At 39.7% G+C, this 17647-nt stretch overlaps 2 protein-coding genes across 2 annotated transcripts; both read right to left on the bottom strand.

Annotated features, from left to right (window-relative positions):
• Positions 1-3636: 3636 nt before the first annotated feature.
• On the bottom strand, positions 3637-11150 carry LOC139191839 (uncharacterized). The gene is made up of 6 exons (XM_070812865.1): positions 10751-11150; positions 10015-10237; positions 9669-9873; positions 9324-9425; positions 4617-4710; positions 3637-3821 (listed from the first exon to the last, which is right to left on the bottom strand). Exons 1-6 carry the CDS (start codon positions 11148-11150, stop codon positions 3637-3639), a joined length of 1209 nt encoding a protein of 402 aa, XP_070668966.1.
• Positions 11151-16534: 5384 nt separating this feature from the next.
• LOC139191838 (uncharacterized) lies at positions 16535-17092 on the bottom strand. The gene has a single exon (XM_070812864.1). It carries the CDS (start codon positions 17090-17092, stop codon positions 16535-16537), a length of 558 nt encoding a protein of 185 aa, XP_070668965.1.
• Positions 17093-17647: the final 555 nt, after the last annotated feature.

Raw genomic sequence — 17647 nt, 5'->3', positions numbered from 1 at the left:
CAGATTATGAGTTTTTAGAGAAGGACTTCGAGACTTTCGCCTTTTCTCTAGTTGATCTGCTTGACTTCTTATTAGAAGCTGCCTTTGGTAGAGCAGCTGAAGGTCAGGCAGTCCAAGCAGGGGCGGCTGAGGATGAGTTGATAAATGCTTTCGCTGCTGAGAGCGGTGTGATGGCTGAAGGCATGGCAGTCGAGGGACTAGTGGTTGCACATGTTGCTAATGAGTAGTCTTTTTACTTAGACTTAGGAATTTTCTTCTTTTCATTTTCATTCTACTTTACTTGAACTTTGTTGGCATTCGAGCTAGTTTATCAATTTACTAGAAATTTAATAAACAGTTTTCCTTGCTCTGCTTCATCCTTTTATTTCGCCATGTCTTTTGCTAAACTTTACCGTAGGATGAGCAGCTAGGTGAGCTACTTCAAAAAAGAAGTCGATCCTACGTCTTCACTTAAGTTTTAGTTTAGACTTCGGGGCTTCGGGGCTTCGGGAGCATTGCTTGCTGGAGGTGACTTGCAAGACTTTACCGTAGGATGGGCGGTTGTGTTGGCTACTTTGATGGAGGAGTTGATCCCATGTCGTCACTTTAGGCTTTAGTCTTGGCTTTGATGCTCAAAGAGCTTTACCTGCACGTGGAAAAAATGTGAAATTTCTAACTTATAGAGCTGGTGGCCGAACTCATTGCCTTCGTAGGAAGCAGGTAAGTTCGCGTAGCTGCTATAGTCATGAATTTCGACTTTAGTGGCTTCACGAGCCTTGGCCATCCTAGGGCATATTGTAAAATTTTTAACTTACAGAACGGGCGGCCGGACACATGCTTCTCGTAGAAAACAGAGGAAATCTGCATAGCTGCTATAATCGTACATTTCGGCTTTAGCGGCTGCACGAGCCTTGGCCCTCCCTGGTCATGTTGCGAAAATTTTAACTTCTAGAGCCGGCGGCTAGACACATGCTTTTCGTAAAGAGCAAAGGAAATCTGCATACCTGCTATAGTCGTACATTTCGGCTTTAGCTCCTGTAAAACTTAAATCGTAGACCTTCTACCTGAAGCACTTCTTTTAAATAAGTAGACGGGTCCGCATAGTCATAGTAGGTATAAGTCTTGGCTTACAAATTGCCTAGGGTTACCTACCTATTGGGTCGTCAGTCGGGCATCTTACTTATAAAAGCAGACAACCCACGTGACCACCTTAGGCATCATTCTTGGCTATCGGAGGCGTTTTAGGCTTAAGGTGTAGGCATAATCACGCCTCAGAGGCTATATCCTTCTAAGTTGTAACTTGATTTCACAGATCGCTTAACTAGTATTGCAACACTTGAGAGTCGAGCTACGTTCATGAAACTGGCACGTCGAGGACACACTATCTAGTCACGTGAATTCTTTCATAGGCAGGGATCTTTTCCGGTTAGAGACCCAATCTCCTACAAAATTGAATCCTTCAGTTGGCTAAGTCTTTTTAAGAAAAAAGTTTATTATAGCCAATTATAAGAGCAATTTAGCACAGGTAGTCGATGCATTCAGGGGGAACTGAGCAGTCATAAAACCTATCCACATCTAGATATCCCGTATCAGTTTACCCTCTTTTGATGGGAGAACACTTGCTATGTCAGCAAGGGCAGGGCATCTTCTGCTATCACAGGGGTGGTCAGTTTGTTTATGCATCCGGCCTAGGCTTGTGAATAATTCTTTCAATCTTCATTGAAAATAAAGAAATGTATTAACTTTGCTTGTAGGTAGTAATAACATAACAACTGATAATTCTCGACATGCGAGGTCTTGTTCGTCAAGCTGCTTGAGTCTTCTAACTTTATTTGTCTTGAACAGGGTCCAAGGAATGGGGGAAGGTCACACATAGTACTTTCTCAAGTTATAGGATTCCATTGCTTTTTGATCTCTTTGTCGCTCATAGTGGTGAGGATGTAGTTGCCATTTTACGGACCTTCCTAGATAAGAGCCATCTTTTTGGAGCCTTCCTGGCATGTGGTTATGAAGGTTTTTCTGAGCATTAAGTCTCTTGGTTGGAATTGCCGGATCTTCACCCTCTTGTTGTAGCTAAAGAAGATCTGTTGTTAATAGGCCGCAATGCGGGTTATGACCTTTTCACACTATTCCATTGTCAAGTCTAAGTTTGTGGCCATCTCTTTCTTGTTCTACTCGAAATTCAGTAGTATAGTGATGATGCTTAGCACCATGACATTAGGAGGAATAATCGCCTCAGAGCCATACGTCAAGGAGAATGAAGTTTCGCTGATTGCTCGTCTTTTGGTGGTTCGATACACCCACAGAACACCAAGGAGCTCGTTTGGCCATTTGCCCTTCTTGTCTGAGAATGACTTCTTGAGGAAGTCGAGAATGGTCTTGTTGGATGCCTCAACCTGCCCATTGCCCTGCGAATACCGAGGCATGGACATGTGCTATTTGACATTATATTTTTCGAAGAACCTCACCAAGTTTTTGCCCACGAACTGCGGACCATTGTCTATGACGATGAAGTGAGGGATGCCAAAACGGCAGATGATATTCTTCCATATAAAGCGTTATATGTTCGTCTGGGTAGTTATAGTCATGGTTACGACTTCGACCCATTTTATGAAATAGATGGTTGCTACGATCATCATGCCTCTGCCCCTAATGGCAGGCATCATTGGTTCTACCAGGTCAATCACCCACTGCATGAATGGCCAAGGGCTCGTCTGCGAGTGAAGTTTTCTTGCAGGGAATGTGGGCATGGGCTTGAAGCGCTGGTAGCTCTTGCACCTTTGTACATACTCTTTGGTGTCTTAATGCAAGGTTGGCCAGTAGTAGCCGGCATAAGCTCTTTTTGCGCTAAGAAGTGGCCTCCAGAGTGGTTTCCACAAACGCCTTCGTGGATTGATCCAAGAATCTTTAGGTCGTCAGAAGATGATAGGCAGTGGAGATGTGGTCCTGAGAATGATCTATGACCAAGCATGCCGGTCCACATGTAGTAGCGTGCTGCCTTCATCTGGAGCTTTCTGGACTCCAGTCTATTTGCAGAGAGTGTTCCGTTAACTATGTAGTTGATGATGGGATCCTGCTAACTCGGAGTTGTGTTGATCTGTGCCACCTCGACTGTTGGTTCCTCATCTATGGTCGACATCTCCAAGTATTCGACTAGGATTGAGCACTTAAGCTGATGGTCTAAGGTAGAGCCTAGGCCTGCTTGTACGTCTGCGCATTTTTTGTCGTGGAACCTGAGTGAGTGTGTACGCTTGGAACATCGCTAGCTATTCTTGTAACTTTTTGAGGTATTGGGCCATCCTTGGATGCTTTACTGCGTACTCCTCTAAGGTTTGGCTGGTGATTACATGGGAATCAGAATAAATCATAAGCCTTTTCATTGCCAGGTTATTCGCCAATCGGAGACCTACTAGTAGGGCTTCATACTTTGCTTTGTTGTTTAACACCTTAAAGTTTAAAGTGATCGTCTGCTTGAGCATCGAACCATCCAAAGTAGTGAGAACTAGGCCTGCTCTCGATCCCTGGTAGTTGGATGATCCATCGACATGCAAATGCCAAAAATCTTTTACAGGTGAGGTTGGTGTGGCTACGACGTGCTTAGTTGCTTCTGGGGTGCTTTTGGGCTGAGTTGTTGCGTCTTTCAAGCTTAGGGTGAATTCAGCTATGAAGTCCGCCAACGCCTGAGCCTTTATTACTGTACGGGGTTAGTATGCTAAGCAGTAGGTAAGTTGCTCCTGCGTTCTTGAGGCCAAAGGGCATGACCTTGTAGTAGTATGTACCTCCCTCAATCACGAATGTGGTTTTCTCCTTGTCAGGCTTATGCATGGCAATAGGATTGTAACCTGAGTATGCATTCAAGAAGCTAAGCATCTGGTTCCCAGATGCTGAGTCAACGAGCAGGTCGATTCAAGGGATTGGGTAGTTATCTTTAGGGCACACCTTGTTGAGGTCGGTGTAATCTACCCATACCTTCCATCTGCCCTTCTTTTTTTTCATCACCAGCGCAACGTTGGCCAACCATGCTGAGTGTGCCACCTTCTCAATGAATTTAGCCTCTAGTAACTTGTCGATCTCTGCCCCAATAATGCTACTCGCTCTGGCTGGTAGGGGTCAAGAATGATGTGTTCGGCGTCCTCTTCGGGTTTCCATCCTAATTCATCTACCAAGGCATTGTCGACCTTGACACCATCTTCTTGACCTGCCTGCTGTAATTGTTGTTTGGTAGAGGTAGAATCGTCTTTCTACACTTCACTGTTACTGTTGGGGCAAAAGACCTATTCTTCGACTCCTTGAGAACTTGCATAGTGCATCACCGAGACATGGCCTGGTCGTCTTTGATCTCTTTGACTGCTCCTCCCAGGACGTGAAATTGTATCTTCTAATACTCGATCGAGTTCACAGCTTAAATCTTCACTAGCTAAGGTTAGCCCAATATCTCGTTATAGGGAGATGGGTCACTGACAATCATGAAGGTATACGATGAGACAATTTGGAGGGCTAGTCATCAAGCTTGATTATGCCATTGGCAGTTAAGGTAAGTCTGTTGAATTCGATTAAGACCCCTGCTTTGCATTTGATCGTGTTTTCCAGGCCCATCTTCTGGATGACTGATAGTTGTATGTTATTGACTGAGCTACCAGTACCCACAATAATTCTGTCAATGATGGCATTAGTTAGTTGGACAGAAATCACCAAGGCGTCGTCGTGGGGAAAGTTTACTCCCTTAACATCCTGCTCAGTAAAGTCGATGATTGGTCCAGGTACAGCATCTATGGCTTGAACCTGAAAGACCGATCTTGCCTGCTGGATACTCCTCTTCTTGGAACTGTTGGTGGCCCCTAGATGCTCGGATTCGGCAAAGATATCGAGGAGAAGAAAGGATTTTGAGATTTATTACCCTTGAAGCTCATCCTTGTTTACACAAGGGATTCACCCAAGTAGAAAGCCTTAAAGTTACCTCCTAGCTCCTTAGATCTTCCTTGTGTTTTTCTTCCTTTTGATACTCCTTTCCTCCTTGACGATGTGAGGAAATGATCTCTAAGAACACCAAAGATTTAGTGTCTCTAAGACTCCACACCAAGGATGAGGTGTGAAGATGAAATGGATGACTTAAAGGAAGAAAGATTGCTTGCTATCTTTATCCTAAGTTGCCAGCCTCTATGGAGAAAAAGAGAGAAAAAGTTTCTCTTATTTGCCTCAAGAAAAACCCTAGTGAGTAAAAGCTATAAATATGACTTTATACTACCTCACATGTGAGTGGCAAACTTGCAATTAATCCAAGTTTGCATCCACTCACCCTTATGGCCAGCCTTGTGATAGGAGCATATTTATGCGACTTAGTTAGCTTGTTTTCTTTCATTTTTTTGTTTATTATAGTGTTTTATCCTATTTTTGTGTGTTTGTAGGTCCTAATGGCAAAGTTGGCCAGAAAGTGCATTTTGGTGCATTTTGGGTTGAATTGGATTGCATGCATGTGGAGCAAGTTGGATGAACTTTTTTGGTGCTTAAATGAGGCTAGGAATGTGCTACAAATCTGGAGAAATTATTTCAAGACTTGGAAGATAATGAATCAACAAGAAAGAAGTAACATTATCCAAACCTTATCCAAACTGCCTTATCTTATCCAAACTGTAACTAACTTTATCTAATCCTAATCTTTTCCTAACTTAATTCCTGCTGCAAGGGGGAGTTAATTTCTGATTTAAATCACCTAGAAACCTTTCTAGAAGGCCTTATCTGTTCCTACATTGGTGCTGCATGTTTTTAGGCCTTGTTCTTCTAGAAATCAGCCACATAACATTGTTTCTAGAATTCCCTACAAAAGTGGCGCCCCAAACCTTTCTAGAAACCCTAAAATTTGCACAAACCCTAGTTATTTACCCCCTTGGATTGAGGCCCAAGCCTTTGCCGAAAATCCTAAGCCTTTTCCCATCAGAATTTGTCAAAACCCTTGGCTATAAATATCTGTTTTCTGCCATAATTTCGCACCACCACCCCCCATATAATTCTACACCCCTTTCAGTTGCAAAAACACCACCCACCACACCATAATTCGTTCTACACCACCACCCATTCAGAAATTCATATTTTGCCGCAGAGGGGAGAAGACAAGACCTTGTCGTGGCTTCCATTGGAGAATGAGGAGTGTGCCGTAAGCCTACCTGCATCCTTTGGAGTTTCTAGAGTTCTTTCTTCCCTTGTTTTGTTTCCATGTTTATTTCAAATTGCTTTTCAATTGTTATGAACATGTGTAACTAATTTTCTTATTAGTTAGAGGTGAATTCGAAGCCATGGACATATGTTTGATATGAATTGATTACCTTCAGTTTTTGTTTCGTAAAACATGAATGTGGTTTACTTATCTAATTGATTGAGAACTTGTTTATGTATGTTGATTAGGGGTGCACACTTAATTTGCATGCCTGAATCTGATGCTAAAGTATAAGGGAGTTTCACCTAGTCGTCATGAACTTATATTTACAAGTAGTGGAGGTTGCTAGTCACAATCGTGTTAGGTAAATCCATGGCAGGAGTATCATGCAGTTCATAGTTACGAATGTCATGTCAATGCTTATGATTTTCATAGAACTTAATGATCTTTGATTGTATCTCTATCATGTTGTTCATATAGAGAACCTGAGAAGAATAATTTGGTTGCCGATGCGTATTTCATCCAATTCAATGAACTTAGGAAAATTTGAAAGTTAATTTGTGTTTTTCACTATTAATTTGGGGCATTGTCGTTCATGGTTTAAAGAAACAATACTGGAAATCAATTTATGTTGCATATGTTTCAAGTGTGGAGAAGAATTCTCTAGCTAGCTTTTCACCATTCAATTCACCTAATTTCGTGCCTAGTTTGATTTAGTTTTGCAATATGTTCAATTTAATTAATTTCGTTCAATTCAATCCCCCCTTGACTTAGGTGTGTTAGATTAGTTTAAAAAGTGTTTCAATCTGTCAAATTGAGTGTTTTGAATCTTATTATCTTAAATTCGTTCAAATAACTCCTTAGAGTCTATTTTGAGTCTAATTGTTAGTATTGTGCTGTTTTGAGTCTTTTTAGTGTGTTTAGTTGAGTCATAATCTCTTTTAATTGAGTCTTTTGAGTCAAGTTAAGTTTTATTTTCGTCCAAATCACTTGTTAGGTCTAGAATTGAGTCTCTTTGATTGTTTGTTGCTGTTTTAAGTCATATAAGTCAGTTTTGAGTTTATAGATTCTAGTGTAGTGTTTTTAAGTCTTATTTGCATTGATTAGCAGCCCTGGTTAATCCCCGGTTTAGAACGATCCCTACTTGCTTAATATTACAATTACATGTTTAATAGGGTTTAATTTGTGTGTCAAGTTAATTTTCACATCACCTTGTCATTGTTATTGGGCTAATTGCCCATTTTGTTTTTGTTGTCATACAACTTAAACATAATGGGCCTTGTGGAACAAAACAGTTTTGGGCCCCCGAGACCTGAAACTAAATTGAAAGCCCAATACGAACCTTTCGTATAATTAATTAACTAATTAATTAATCTTGAACCTTCTCAGTTAAACCATTTAATTGCTTATCCATTTCATTTATATTTCTTCACTTTCATCCTTACTCGGTGTACGATCCATTAGGTTCCAAATAGCAAGGTAGTGGGTGATTGTTACTCTTAACGATTGATTGTGAATTGAAACCACATTTCAATTCTCCCTTTGATGAAGATTAGTGTTTGCTAATCTTCAGGGCTTCCACAAACCATGAGTGACACCTAGGAGTATGTCATGGCTACCCAAGCTAAGTAGAAGTGGTTGAAGAACCTATCCAGTTACAATTACAATGTAATACGATCCTTCTCTAATACAATACTCTTTATCACATTTTTTGAGTGATAGTTTGTTTCATGTTTACTATCCAATGTGATACTTCTCTATATGATTCAATTGAATATATTTGGAATAAACTTCGTAAGTCATATTCATATGCTTTGGCCAAAGACTTCCGAATCATATCTTAGAGTATTCTCCCTCGACCATGGAAGGTTAAAGATCCCTTGTTGTGCATTCGTATGCCTACATGACTAGATAGCTTGACCTCAACAATGTCGTGGACACTCACAATGGAATGCCTTTAACATGATCAGAGATCAAGGACCCAACAATTAGACATCTAGGATGCCTCAGGTCAAATGACTACTTTGCATATTGCAACTTAAGAGTTCTTACATGACATGCATGTTCGAACTCATTTTTTATCATTGTTCAGTGTACTTAAATACCTTTTGAGCACCTATGTATTTGTCTCAGTGTCCAATACTAAATGACTTAAGACTAGTTATACTCACGCTTAAGTTAACATAACACATACTAACCTTAGCAGATTGTCAATGCCCAATTGGCAATCCTATGGCTAGGAACGTTTTGGGAATGAACATAAGAGAAAGGTCTCGTTAATCTAACTTACTTAGATCACTTCTCTCTTAGATTAAATACAGTCCTTGGATTCCCTTATTGCTTAAACACATAATACAATAAATAGTGATTAACAATAAAATTTGCCCTTCATTAAACATATATTAGTTTAATACAATAAGTATTCCAAAAGCTATTACATTAAATGAGTGTCTTTGTGGGCATACTTCCAACAATCTCCCACTTGCACTCAAAGCCACATTCCCATGTATCTAATACCCATCTTTTCTATACGGCGGTCAATATTAATGAGTCTGTCAAAATGCTTGTTCTTTTGATGAGCCTTGGGTTCCTTGGCTTGAGCTATCGCCCCACTATTATCACAATACAAAGTTAGTGTTGATGTAATGGTTGGAACCACTCCAAGTTAAGTAATGAAATTCTTTATCCAGAACGCTTCTTTGACGGCTTCAACTGTAGCGACATATTCAGCCTCTGTCATGGAATCAGCAATTACATCTTGTTTCTTGTTTTTCCAGTTGACAGCCCCACCATTCAGAGTGAACACATATTCGGAGTTGGAACTTCTATCATCAACGTCAGATTGGAAATCTACGTCTGTATAGGCTTCCACTCGCAACTCTGTCGCTCATCCATAAACGAGGAACATGTGCTTAGTTCTTCTTAAGTACTTTAGGACCATCTTGACAGCTACCCAGTGTTCTGATCCTGGGTTAGATTGATATTGACTAGTAATGCTCACATCATATGCGATATCAGGCCTTGTGTATATCATGGCATACATGAGACTTCCTATGGTGGAAGCATAAGGAATAGCACTCATCATCCGTATTTCTTCAGGAGTCTTAGGTCCTATGGATTTAGAAAGGTGAATTCCATGTTTCACAAGAAGAAAACCTTTCTTAGACTGTTCCATCTAGAACCTATTTAGCACCTTATCTATGTGCATAGATTGGGATAATCCATTTAATTTTCTAGATCTATCACGATAGAGCTTTATCCCTAGTACATAAGATGCATCTCCAAAATCTTTCATCTGGAATGTTTTGGACAACCACACTTTTACAGAAGAAAGTACTACAATTTCATTCCCGAATAGTTATATGTCATCTACATATAACACTAGCAATACAACTGCATCCCCAACAATCTTTTGATAAACACAATTGTCATATTCCTTTTGAGTAAAACCAAACTATTTGATTTCAGTGTCAAAGAGAATGTTCCAGCTCCTGGAGGCTTGCTTAAGTCCATAAATAGACCTCTGAAGCTTGCATACCTTAGTCTTTTCAGACTTGGGAACAAAACCTTTGGGTTGAGTCATATAGAGCTCTTCCTCTAGATAACCGTTTAGAAAGGCCGTCTTCACGTCCATTTGCCATATCTCATAATCATGGTATACAACTATAGCAACCAAAATCCGAATGGACTTAATCATGGCTACAGGAAAGAAGGTTTCTTCATAGTTAATCCCTTCTTGTTGCCTGTAACCCATAGCTACTAGTCTAACCTTATAAGTCTCCACGTTCCCATTAGCGCCTATCTTCCTCTTGAAAACCCATTTGTTTCCAACAGGTATTATACCTTCTGGAGGGTCTACAATAGTCCAGACCTGATTTTGATACATGGATTCCATCTCGGATTTCATGGCCTCCTTCCATCTCTTTGAATTAATGTCGGACATTGCTTCAGTGTAATCTCTAGGGTCTTCCTTTGTGTCATTGTCACCAAGACGGTGCAATTCCCCAAATTCATTATCAAAGCCATGCCTCTTAGGTGGCTTACTGACCCGTTCAGATCTACGTGGAGCTAGGGGTTCAGGAACAGGGTTGTCAACTTGTCGAGTGCCTGTTTGTGGTTCATCATTAATCTCATTAATTTCCATCGTTTTACTTGTAGTTCATTTAAGAACAAATTCGTCCTCTAGAAACTTATTAATTCTGGCGACAAAGACTTTCTGGTCGTTAAGATGGTAGAACTCATATACTATAGTTTCTATAGGATATCCCACAAAATAGCACCTAACTGATCTCACTTCAAGCTTAGTAGCTTCAAGCTTCTTGGCATATGCTTCGCAACCCCAAATCTTAATATGATTAAGACTTGGCTTTCTGCCATGCCATATCTCATAGGGCATCTGTGAAACTGACTTGGAAGGTACTTTATTAAGCAAGTAAGCTGCTGTATATAGAGCATATCCCCAGAATGTTACTGGTAGATCAGCAGAACTCATCATAGAATGAACCATGTTCATCAAGGTTCGATTACTCATTTTAGAAACTATATTAAGTTGTTGAGTTCCCGGTGGAGTCCACTGTGATATTATTCCACACTTTTTGAGATAATCTAAGAACTTGTTACTTAGATACTCTCCCCCTCGATTAGATCTTAGGATCTTTATCTGTTTCCCAGTTTGTTTCTCAACTTCATTTTTTAATTCTTTGAACTTTTCAAAGGATTTGGACTTGTACTTCATAAGATACACATAGCCAAACTGAGAGTGATCAGAGGTAAATGTGATATAGTAAGAGAAGCCTCCTCTCGACGTAGTAGACATAGCCCCACATATGTCAGTGATGATTAACCTGAGAATTTCAGTGGAACGCTTTCCTTTCCCAGTGAATGGAGATTTGGTCATCTTCCCTTTCAAGCAATATTCACCAGTACCCATTTTGTCATTACCTAATGGGCGAAAATATCCGTCTTTCGACATCTTGCGGATCTTATCAAGGTTCACATGTCCAAGTTTAAGATGCCACATCTTTTCTTGGTTAATTTCTTCTTTAGCCCTTTCGAGTTTTGAGGTATTCCCACTTTTAATACAGAGCATTCCAGTACTTGTCTCTAGGTGAAAAAGTCCCTCTATCATATTATCGTGAGAGATTGTACGGCCATTCAAGTATAAAGTGTAACTCATTTTGTCAAACAATACTGAGTGCCCATCTCGTAAAAGCATAGAGCTAGAAATCAAATTCTTTATACATGAAGGAAAATATAAACAATTTTTTAGTTCCAAGACTTCCCCAGAGGGTAGTTTAAGCATGTAGGTGCCTACTGCTTTTGCAAAGATCTTAGTGCCATTCCTAACTCGCACAATCATCTCCCCATTGCCTAGTGTCTTACTCCCTGTTAGTCCCTGCGACGAATTGCAGATATATTGACTAACGCCTGAATCAAATATCTAGGAATTGGAGCTTACTGTAAAAGCACTCTCTATGACAGAAATAGTCCCATCAAAAGTTTGTGTCATAAGGCTCGCAATGCGTACCCTGTATTTCTTCTTCCAACGTTTATCCTTTCCACAATGAAAACATGTTCCTTTCGATTTTATTGCCTTCTTCTTATGCAACATTTTCCTTGTGATTGCATTCTCACTCCCACTGTTTTTTTTTTAACCTTGTTCAAACTTAAGGCACATGTCAATCATCTCAGAAAGAGTACGATCAAATCTATTCACTTTATAGTTTACTATAAACTTAGTGAAATCATCCGAGAGAGATGCAAGGAAAAAATATTGGGCCATTTTCCCATCGATGGAAGTTCCTTAACTCTTAAGATCTTGAAAGATCCTTTCCATCTTTTGTCCATGTTTTTGGACCGATGTCCCCTTTGCCATTTTGGCATTCAATAGACTGCAAACATTTGAGAATCGTACATTACTTGTCTCAATGTCATGCATCTTATGCAAACTATCAACCATGGAACATGAAGTGTCCATGTGCTTATGTAACTTCTTAAGCTCCTCACTTAGTGAAGTGAGGATTAAACATTTGGCTTGTAAGTCATCCTCTAAGTGTCTTGTATAATTTTGACACTCCCCCTTTGAAGCTAGTTTCGTAGGAGGTACATGAGGAGGGGATTGCTTGAGCACATACGTTATGTCTTTCACCTTTGAAACATTCTCAATGTGATGATACCAAGCAAGGAAACGTTGGCCCCTAAGGCCCCTTTTGTCAAGTATAATGGTAGGTGTAATTTTAGGCATGTCATTAACTACATAACATAACAAAAATCGTATTAGTTTGTTGATTTTAAAACTACTTGATTGGGTCTTAAATCAAATAGTACCACCCACTATTTTTGGCAAATTCCATATCCCTCAATGGAATCCGAGAGTTATGTTGAACTCTTAGCAGGGTATGGGAGGCTCACCATTACCAAGCCCACGTCACAATGATATGATGGTTAGCAACAATAATGGTGAGAGAATAACGCTTTAGTTATTTACAACTCTTGTAATTACCCATCTTGTTTGGCCTCTAGAGAATGATGCCTCATAATGATATGATGTTGGCATCATTGCACTTAGTTAAGTTATTCCCACCATGCTAGTTCGTGTAGGGGTTCAAGAATAGCCTCACAATGATATGATGTTGGTCATCCTCGTCCCCTACCTCACCACATCATGTATGCATATATGGATTCCTCCTTAATGTAAGCACATACTTTGAACTTCCCCATGATAGGGTGAAGCCAGTGTACCAGTCACAAACAATTGAAGCCCACTATTTCAATGAAACAAGCGAGACTATATGGAACTACTAACGAATGCATTGCATCCTCATATGGACTATATAGTCATCTTAGGTCTTAGGATGATTACGAATCATTTGATTTGATCTAACATGAGCCTTGTGTTGGACCTTGTGTCAAAGGTAGGTAGTTGTTGATTTTAGTTACATGTTTAATCTAATTAAACCGTTATTTCCTATTGGGCGTTGGACCCAACTATTCCAATTTGCATACAAATAAACAAAAAGGAATACATGAAATAACGAGAAGGGCTTATGCCCTTTTACAACGCATTTGAAGGACTTATGCCCTTTGACAACACATTTGAACTAATCAAATTACATTCAAATCTAAACTACTTAACCCAAACATTCATAATGTAAAGCGGCCAATCACATAGCTTAATTATTGAGGCCTTTTGTTCATAATCACCCTTTTCTTAATCAATCACATTAACTAAGAAAACAACTTAAACAATTGGTTTTCGGATTCATAGAATTGAAAATCCAATTCTCATTAAAGAGAGAACACTATTTCGTTCTCATCATAATTTGGGCTGAAAAAGCAATGACCACAACTATTGCACCATAATGATAAAACATAAACTTTTGGGGTCACTTTGTAAAAACACAAGAGTCCACAACTTCATATAATTACAACTAGAACCCAAAAATTTCAACAATAACAAAAACTTCATTAAAGGAGTAAAACAATTTGTCCTTTAGTGATTTTGGGCCTTTACGTAAAAACATAAACTTTTGGGTCGAAGTGGAAATACAGAAAAGTATCAAAACTTTATGTGATTGCATAAAAGACCCCAAAAGGGGGATTGGTTTTGGTGAAAATTCAAAATTTTAAAGTGCGTTGTAAAATGAAAGGTATGGGTTGAATAGTTGATTGGCATGGTTGAAAAGTTTGATTGGTATGGGTTGTAAGGACAGGTTAGTCAAACAATAAAGACACAAATCATCCATCACCAATCAATAACAAACCAAAACTTTAAGAAAAACAACAAACACATTGAATCAAAACACCAAACCTTTTTGTTCTTGGTAAGAACATGAAGAACATTGAAGAACACACATGAAAACTCATAAGAGCTCCATGAATGTTTTCACTCAATAAAACTCAAAAATACACTACTCAAAAGAGGGTTAACATCCTACATAGTGGTTCCAAAAGTCACTTTAAGACTCTTTTAACAAGACAAACATGAACCCAAAAATCCACCCTTTGGATTTGGCCGAATTTCCCCACATACATCGCACCAAATTTTTGTTCCCACATTCATGCTTAAATGAACTACATCTACAACATTTGAGATGCTAAATTTTCAATCAAAATTTATATTCAAAAAGCAAGAACAAAGCTTGTAACATTTACAACATTTAAATTTCAAACCATGAAAAACACAAAACCCAAAAGGATTCATCATACTCTAGACCTAGGCTCTGATACCACTTGAAAGAAAAAACATTTCCTAGCTAAGACCATGTTAGAACATTTGAACACATAAGCAAACTAATAACACTTTAAAGTAGTCATGTATTAAAAAACAATTCTAAAACCCAAGACTTTCAAACCCTAGTGAACGGTGAACCACAAGACTCTTTAACAACATTAAAGAGAAGAAAGGATTTTGATATTCATTACCCTTGAAGCTCATCCTTGTTTACACATGGGATTCACCCAAGTGGAGGGCCTTAAAGTCATCTCCTAGCTCATTAGATCTTCTTTGTGTTTTTCTTCCTTTTGATACTCATTTGCTCCTTAAGGATGTGAGTAAAGGATCTCCAAGAACACCAAAGCTTTAGTGTCTCTAAGTCTCCACACCAAGGATGAGGTGTGAAGATGAAATGAATGACTTAGAGGAAGAAAGATTGATAGCTATCATTCCCCTAAGTGGCCGGCCTCTATGGAGAAAAAGAGAGAAATTGTTTTTCTTCTTTGCCTCAAGAAAAACCCTACTGAGTAAAAGCTATAAAGATGACTTTATACCACCTCACATGTGAGTGGCAAACTTGCAATTAATCTAAGTTTGCATCCACTCACCCTTATGGCCGGCCTTGACTTTGTTATTGGGCTAATTGTCCATTTTGTTTTAGTTGTCATACAACTTAAACATAACGGGCCTTGTGGACTAAAACACTTTTGGGGCCTCGAGACCCGAAACTAAATTGAAAGCCCAATACGAACCTTTCGTATAATTAATTAACTAATTAATTAATCTTGACCATTCTCAATTAAACCATTTAATTTCTTATCCATCTCATTTATATTTCTTAACTTTCATTCTTACTCGGTGTACGATCCATTAGGTTCCAATTAGCGAGGCAGTGGGCGATTGTTACTTTTAACACTGATGAAGATTAGTGTTTGCTAATCTTCAGGGCTTCCACAAACCATGAGTGACACCTAGCAGTATGTCATGGCTACCCAAGCTAAGTAGTAGTGGTTCGAAAACGTATCCAGTTACAATTACAATGCAATACGGTTCTTCTCTAATACAATACTCTTAATCACATTGTTTGAGTGATAGTTTGTTTCATGTCTACTATCCAATGTGATACTTCTCTATATGATTCAATTGAATATGATTTGGAACAAACTTCCTACGTCATATTCGTATGTTTTGGCCAAAGACTCCCGAATTATATGTCAGAGTATTCTCCCTCCACCATGGAAGGTTAGAGATCCCTTGTTGTGCATTCATATGCCTACATGACTAGATAGCTTGACCCCAACAATGTCGTAGACACTCACAATGGAATGCCTTTAACATGATCAAAGATCAAGGACCTAACCATTAGACATCTATGATGCCTAGGTGAAAGGACTACTTTGCATATTGCAACTTAAGAGTTCTTACATGACATGTATGTTCGAACTGCTTTTTGATATTTGTTCAGTGTACTCAATTACCTTTTGAGCACCTATGTATTTGTCTCAGTATCCAACACTAAATGACTTAAGACTAGTCATACTCATGCTTGAGTTAACATAACACATACTAACCTTAGCGGATTGTCAATGCTCAATTGGCAATCCTATGGCTAGGGTTTAGTTAATCTAACTTATGTATATCACTTCTCTCTTAGATTAAATACATTCATTGGATTTCTTTATTGCTTAAACACATAATACAATAAATAGTGATTAACAATAAGATTTGCCCTTCATTAAACATATATTAGTTTAACACAATAAGTATTCCGAAGTCTATTACATCAAATAAGTGGCTTTGTGGGCATACTTCTAACACAACGGTGTCCACTTCTCGCCTTGGTCTAGCAACTGGCCTATCAACATACTTGTCACACTTGCTTTCTTTCACAAGATTCTCATGATACTTCATCCATGTGAAGCAGTTGTTGGTTACATGCCTTCTTAGACCCATGTGGATTGCGCAATACTTCGTCTAACCCATCTTGGAGGTGTCCCCCCTCATGGGTTGTAACATCTTAAACCACGACTTGTCCCTAAGGTTGCAAAGGATCTAGTTAATTGGGACTGAGAACTTGGTGTACATCTTAAGTAATGAGCCTCCCTTTGCTGGGGATCAATCCTTACGTCTGCTTCTTGGCTTTTTTTTTTCATTGAGCATTTTATCACCCGCCTTTTTTTGAGTTGGCTCTAAGTCATTGCATGGCTGCTCAGGCGACTTTTAGGAGCGCTTGGCCTCATCCAAAGGGAAGAATCTGCCAGGGTCAAGTTTTGTCCCATAATCAGCTTTCCGAAAAGTGGGTGATTAACTGGGAGCCCCTTCTGGAAGGCTGAGCATGCAATACTGTCATTGCATCCGATGATTTTCACCTTCTTTGCCTTGAACCTCTTAACGTATGTGTGGAGTGACTCTTTCGGGTTCTTCATGTTGAAGAGATGGTCAAACTTCTTCTTGATCGAGCGGTATGACAAATATTCCTTAGTGAAAACTAAGGAAAGTTCGTTGAAGTTCCGGATTAAGCACATCGGTAGGGTGTGGAACCAGTCTTGGGCCTCACCTTGGAGTGTTGTGGCAAACATTTTCCACATGAGAGTGTCATTGATGCAGTAGAGTGTCATGGCGCTTCGGTATTGCATCAAGTGCATGTCCGGATCTTCATCTCCTTTGAACAAAGTGAAATGTGGTGGGTTGTACTTCCACAATGGCTCCGTCTGCTCGATCTCATCTGTAAACGGTGACCCGCTCATGTTGGCCACTTCTCTACGAAAGACATCATCGGTAGTATCAATGAACTGAATCCACGTAACTACTCTACTACGAGCCTTTGCAATTCCTCATGGATTTAAGCTTGGTGGGGCAGCGGAGCCTCCAACTGCCCCTAGTGTTGACATGCTGATCCATGTTGCTCTTCAGTATATCTTGCTCGTCTGTGCCGCAATCGCGGTGCACATGGTTCATTTTGTGCTGCTTGCCGTTGCGCTTGGCAAGGGCTGCCAGTGAACTTGAGCTTGGCTGCCCTCGTGTTCTCCTCGGTCCGCTATATGGTTGCTTACTCCGATGCCTCGCAAGAAGATCTCCTTATGAACCTAGCCTCGTATGGACGTTTCGCTTGGAATTTCCTGAGTGCTCATCGGAGTGTAGACCCAACCTTGAATGCACACTAACTCGTGAACCTAGTTGGGAATGAACGTTTTTCTTTGCATCTAGGCAGGAGAAGGTGTTTTCTCGAGGGCCCAAACGAGAGTGTACATTACTCGAACGCATAGTCCGTGGCGGGCTAAACGACTCTTTGCCAAGACGTC

This window comes from Malus domestica, chromosome 15 (genome assembly GCF_042453785.1).
Source record: "Malus domestica chromosome 15, GDT2T_hap1".
Lineage (NCBI taxonomy): Eukaryota > Viridiplantae > Streptophyta > Magnoliopsida > Rosales > Rosaceae > Malus > Malus domestica.
The sequence above is the reverse complement of the archived record's forward strand: the minus strand, read 5'-3'. Positions and strand labels throughout refer to the sequence as shown.

Coding starts and splice junctions, on each gene's coding strand:
- LOC139191839 (XM_070812865.1), bottom strand. CDS start 11,150: ATGTGGCATCTTAAACTTGGACATGTGAACCTTGATAAGATCCGCAAG. Junction 10,238..10,750: donor TCGAGGGGGAGAGTATCTAA/GTAACAAGTTCT, acceptor AACCACAAACAG/GCACTCGACAAGTTGACAAC. Junction 9,426..9,668: donor CCAAGTCTGAAAAGACTAAG/GTATGCAAGCTT, acceptor AAAACATTCCAG/ATGAAAGATTTTGGAGATGC.
- LOC139191838 (XM_070812864.1), bottom strand. CDS start 17,092: ATGAGCGGGTCACCGTTTACAGATGAGATCGAGCAGACGGAGCCATTG.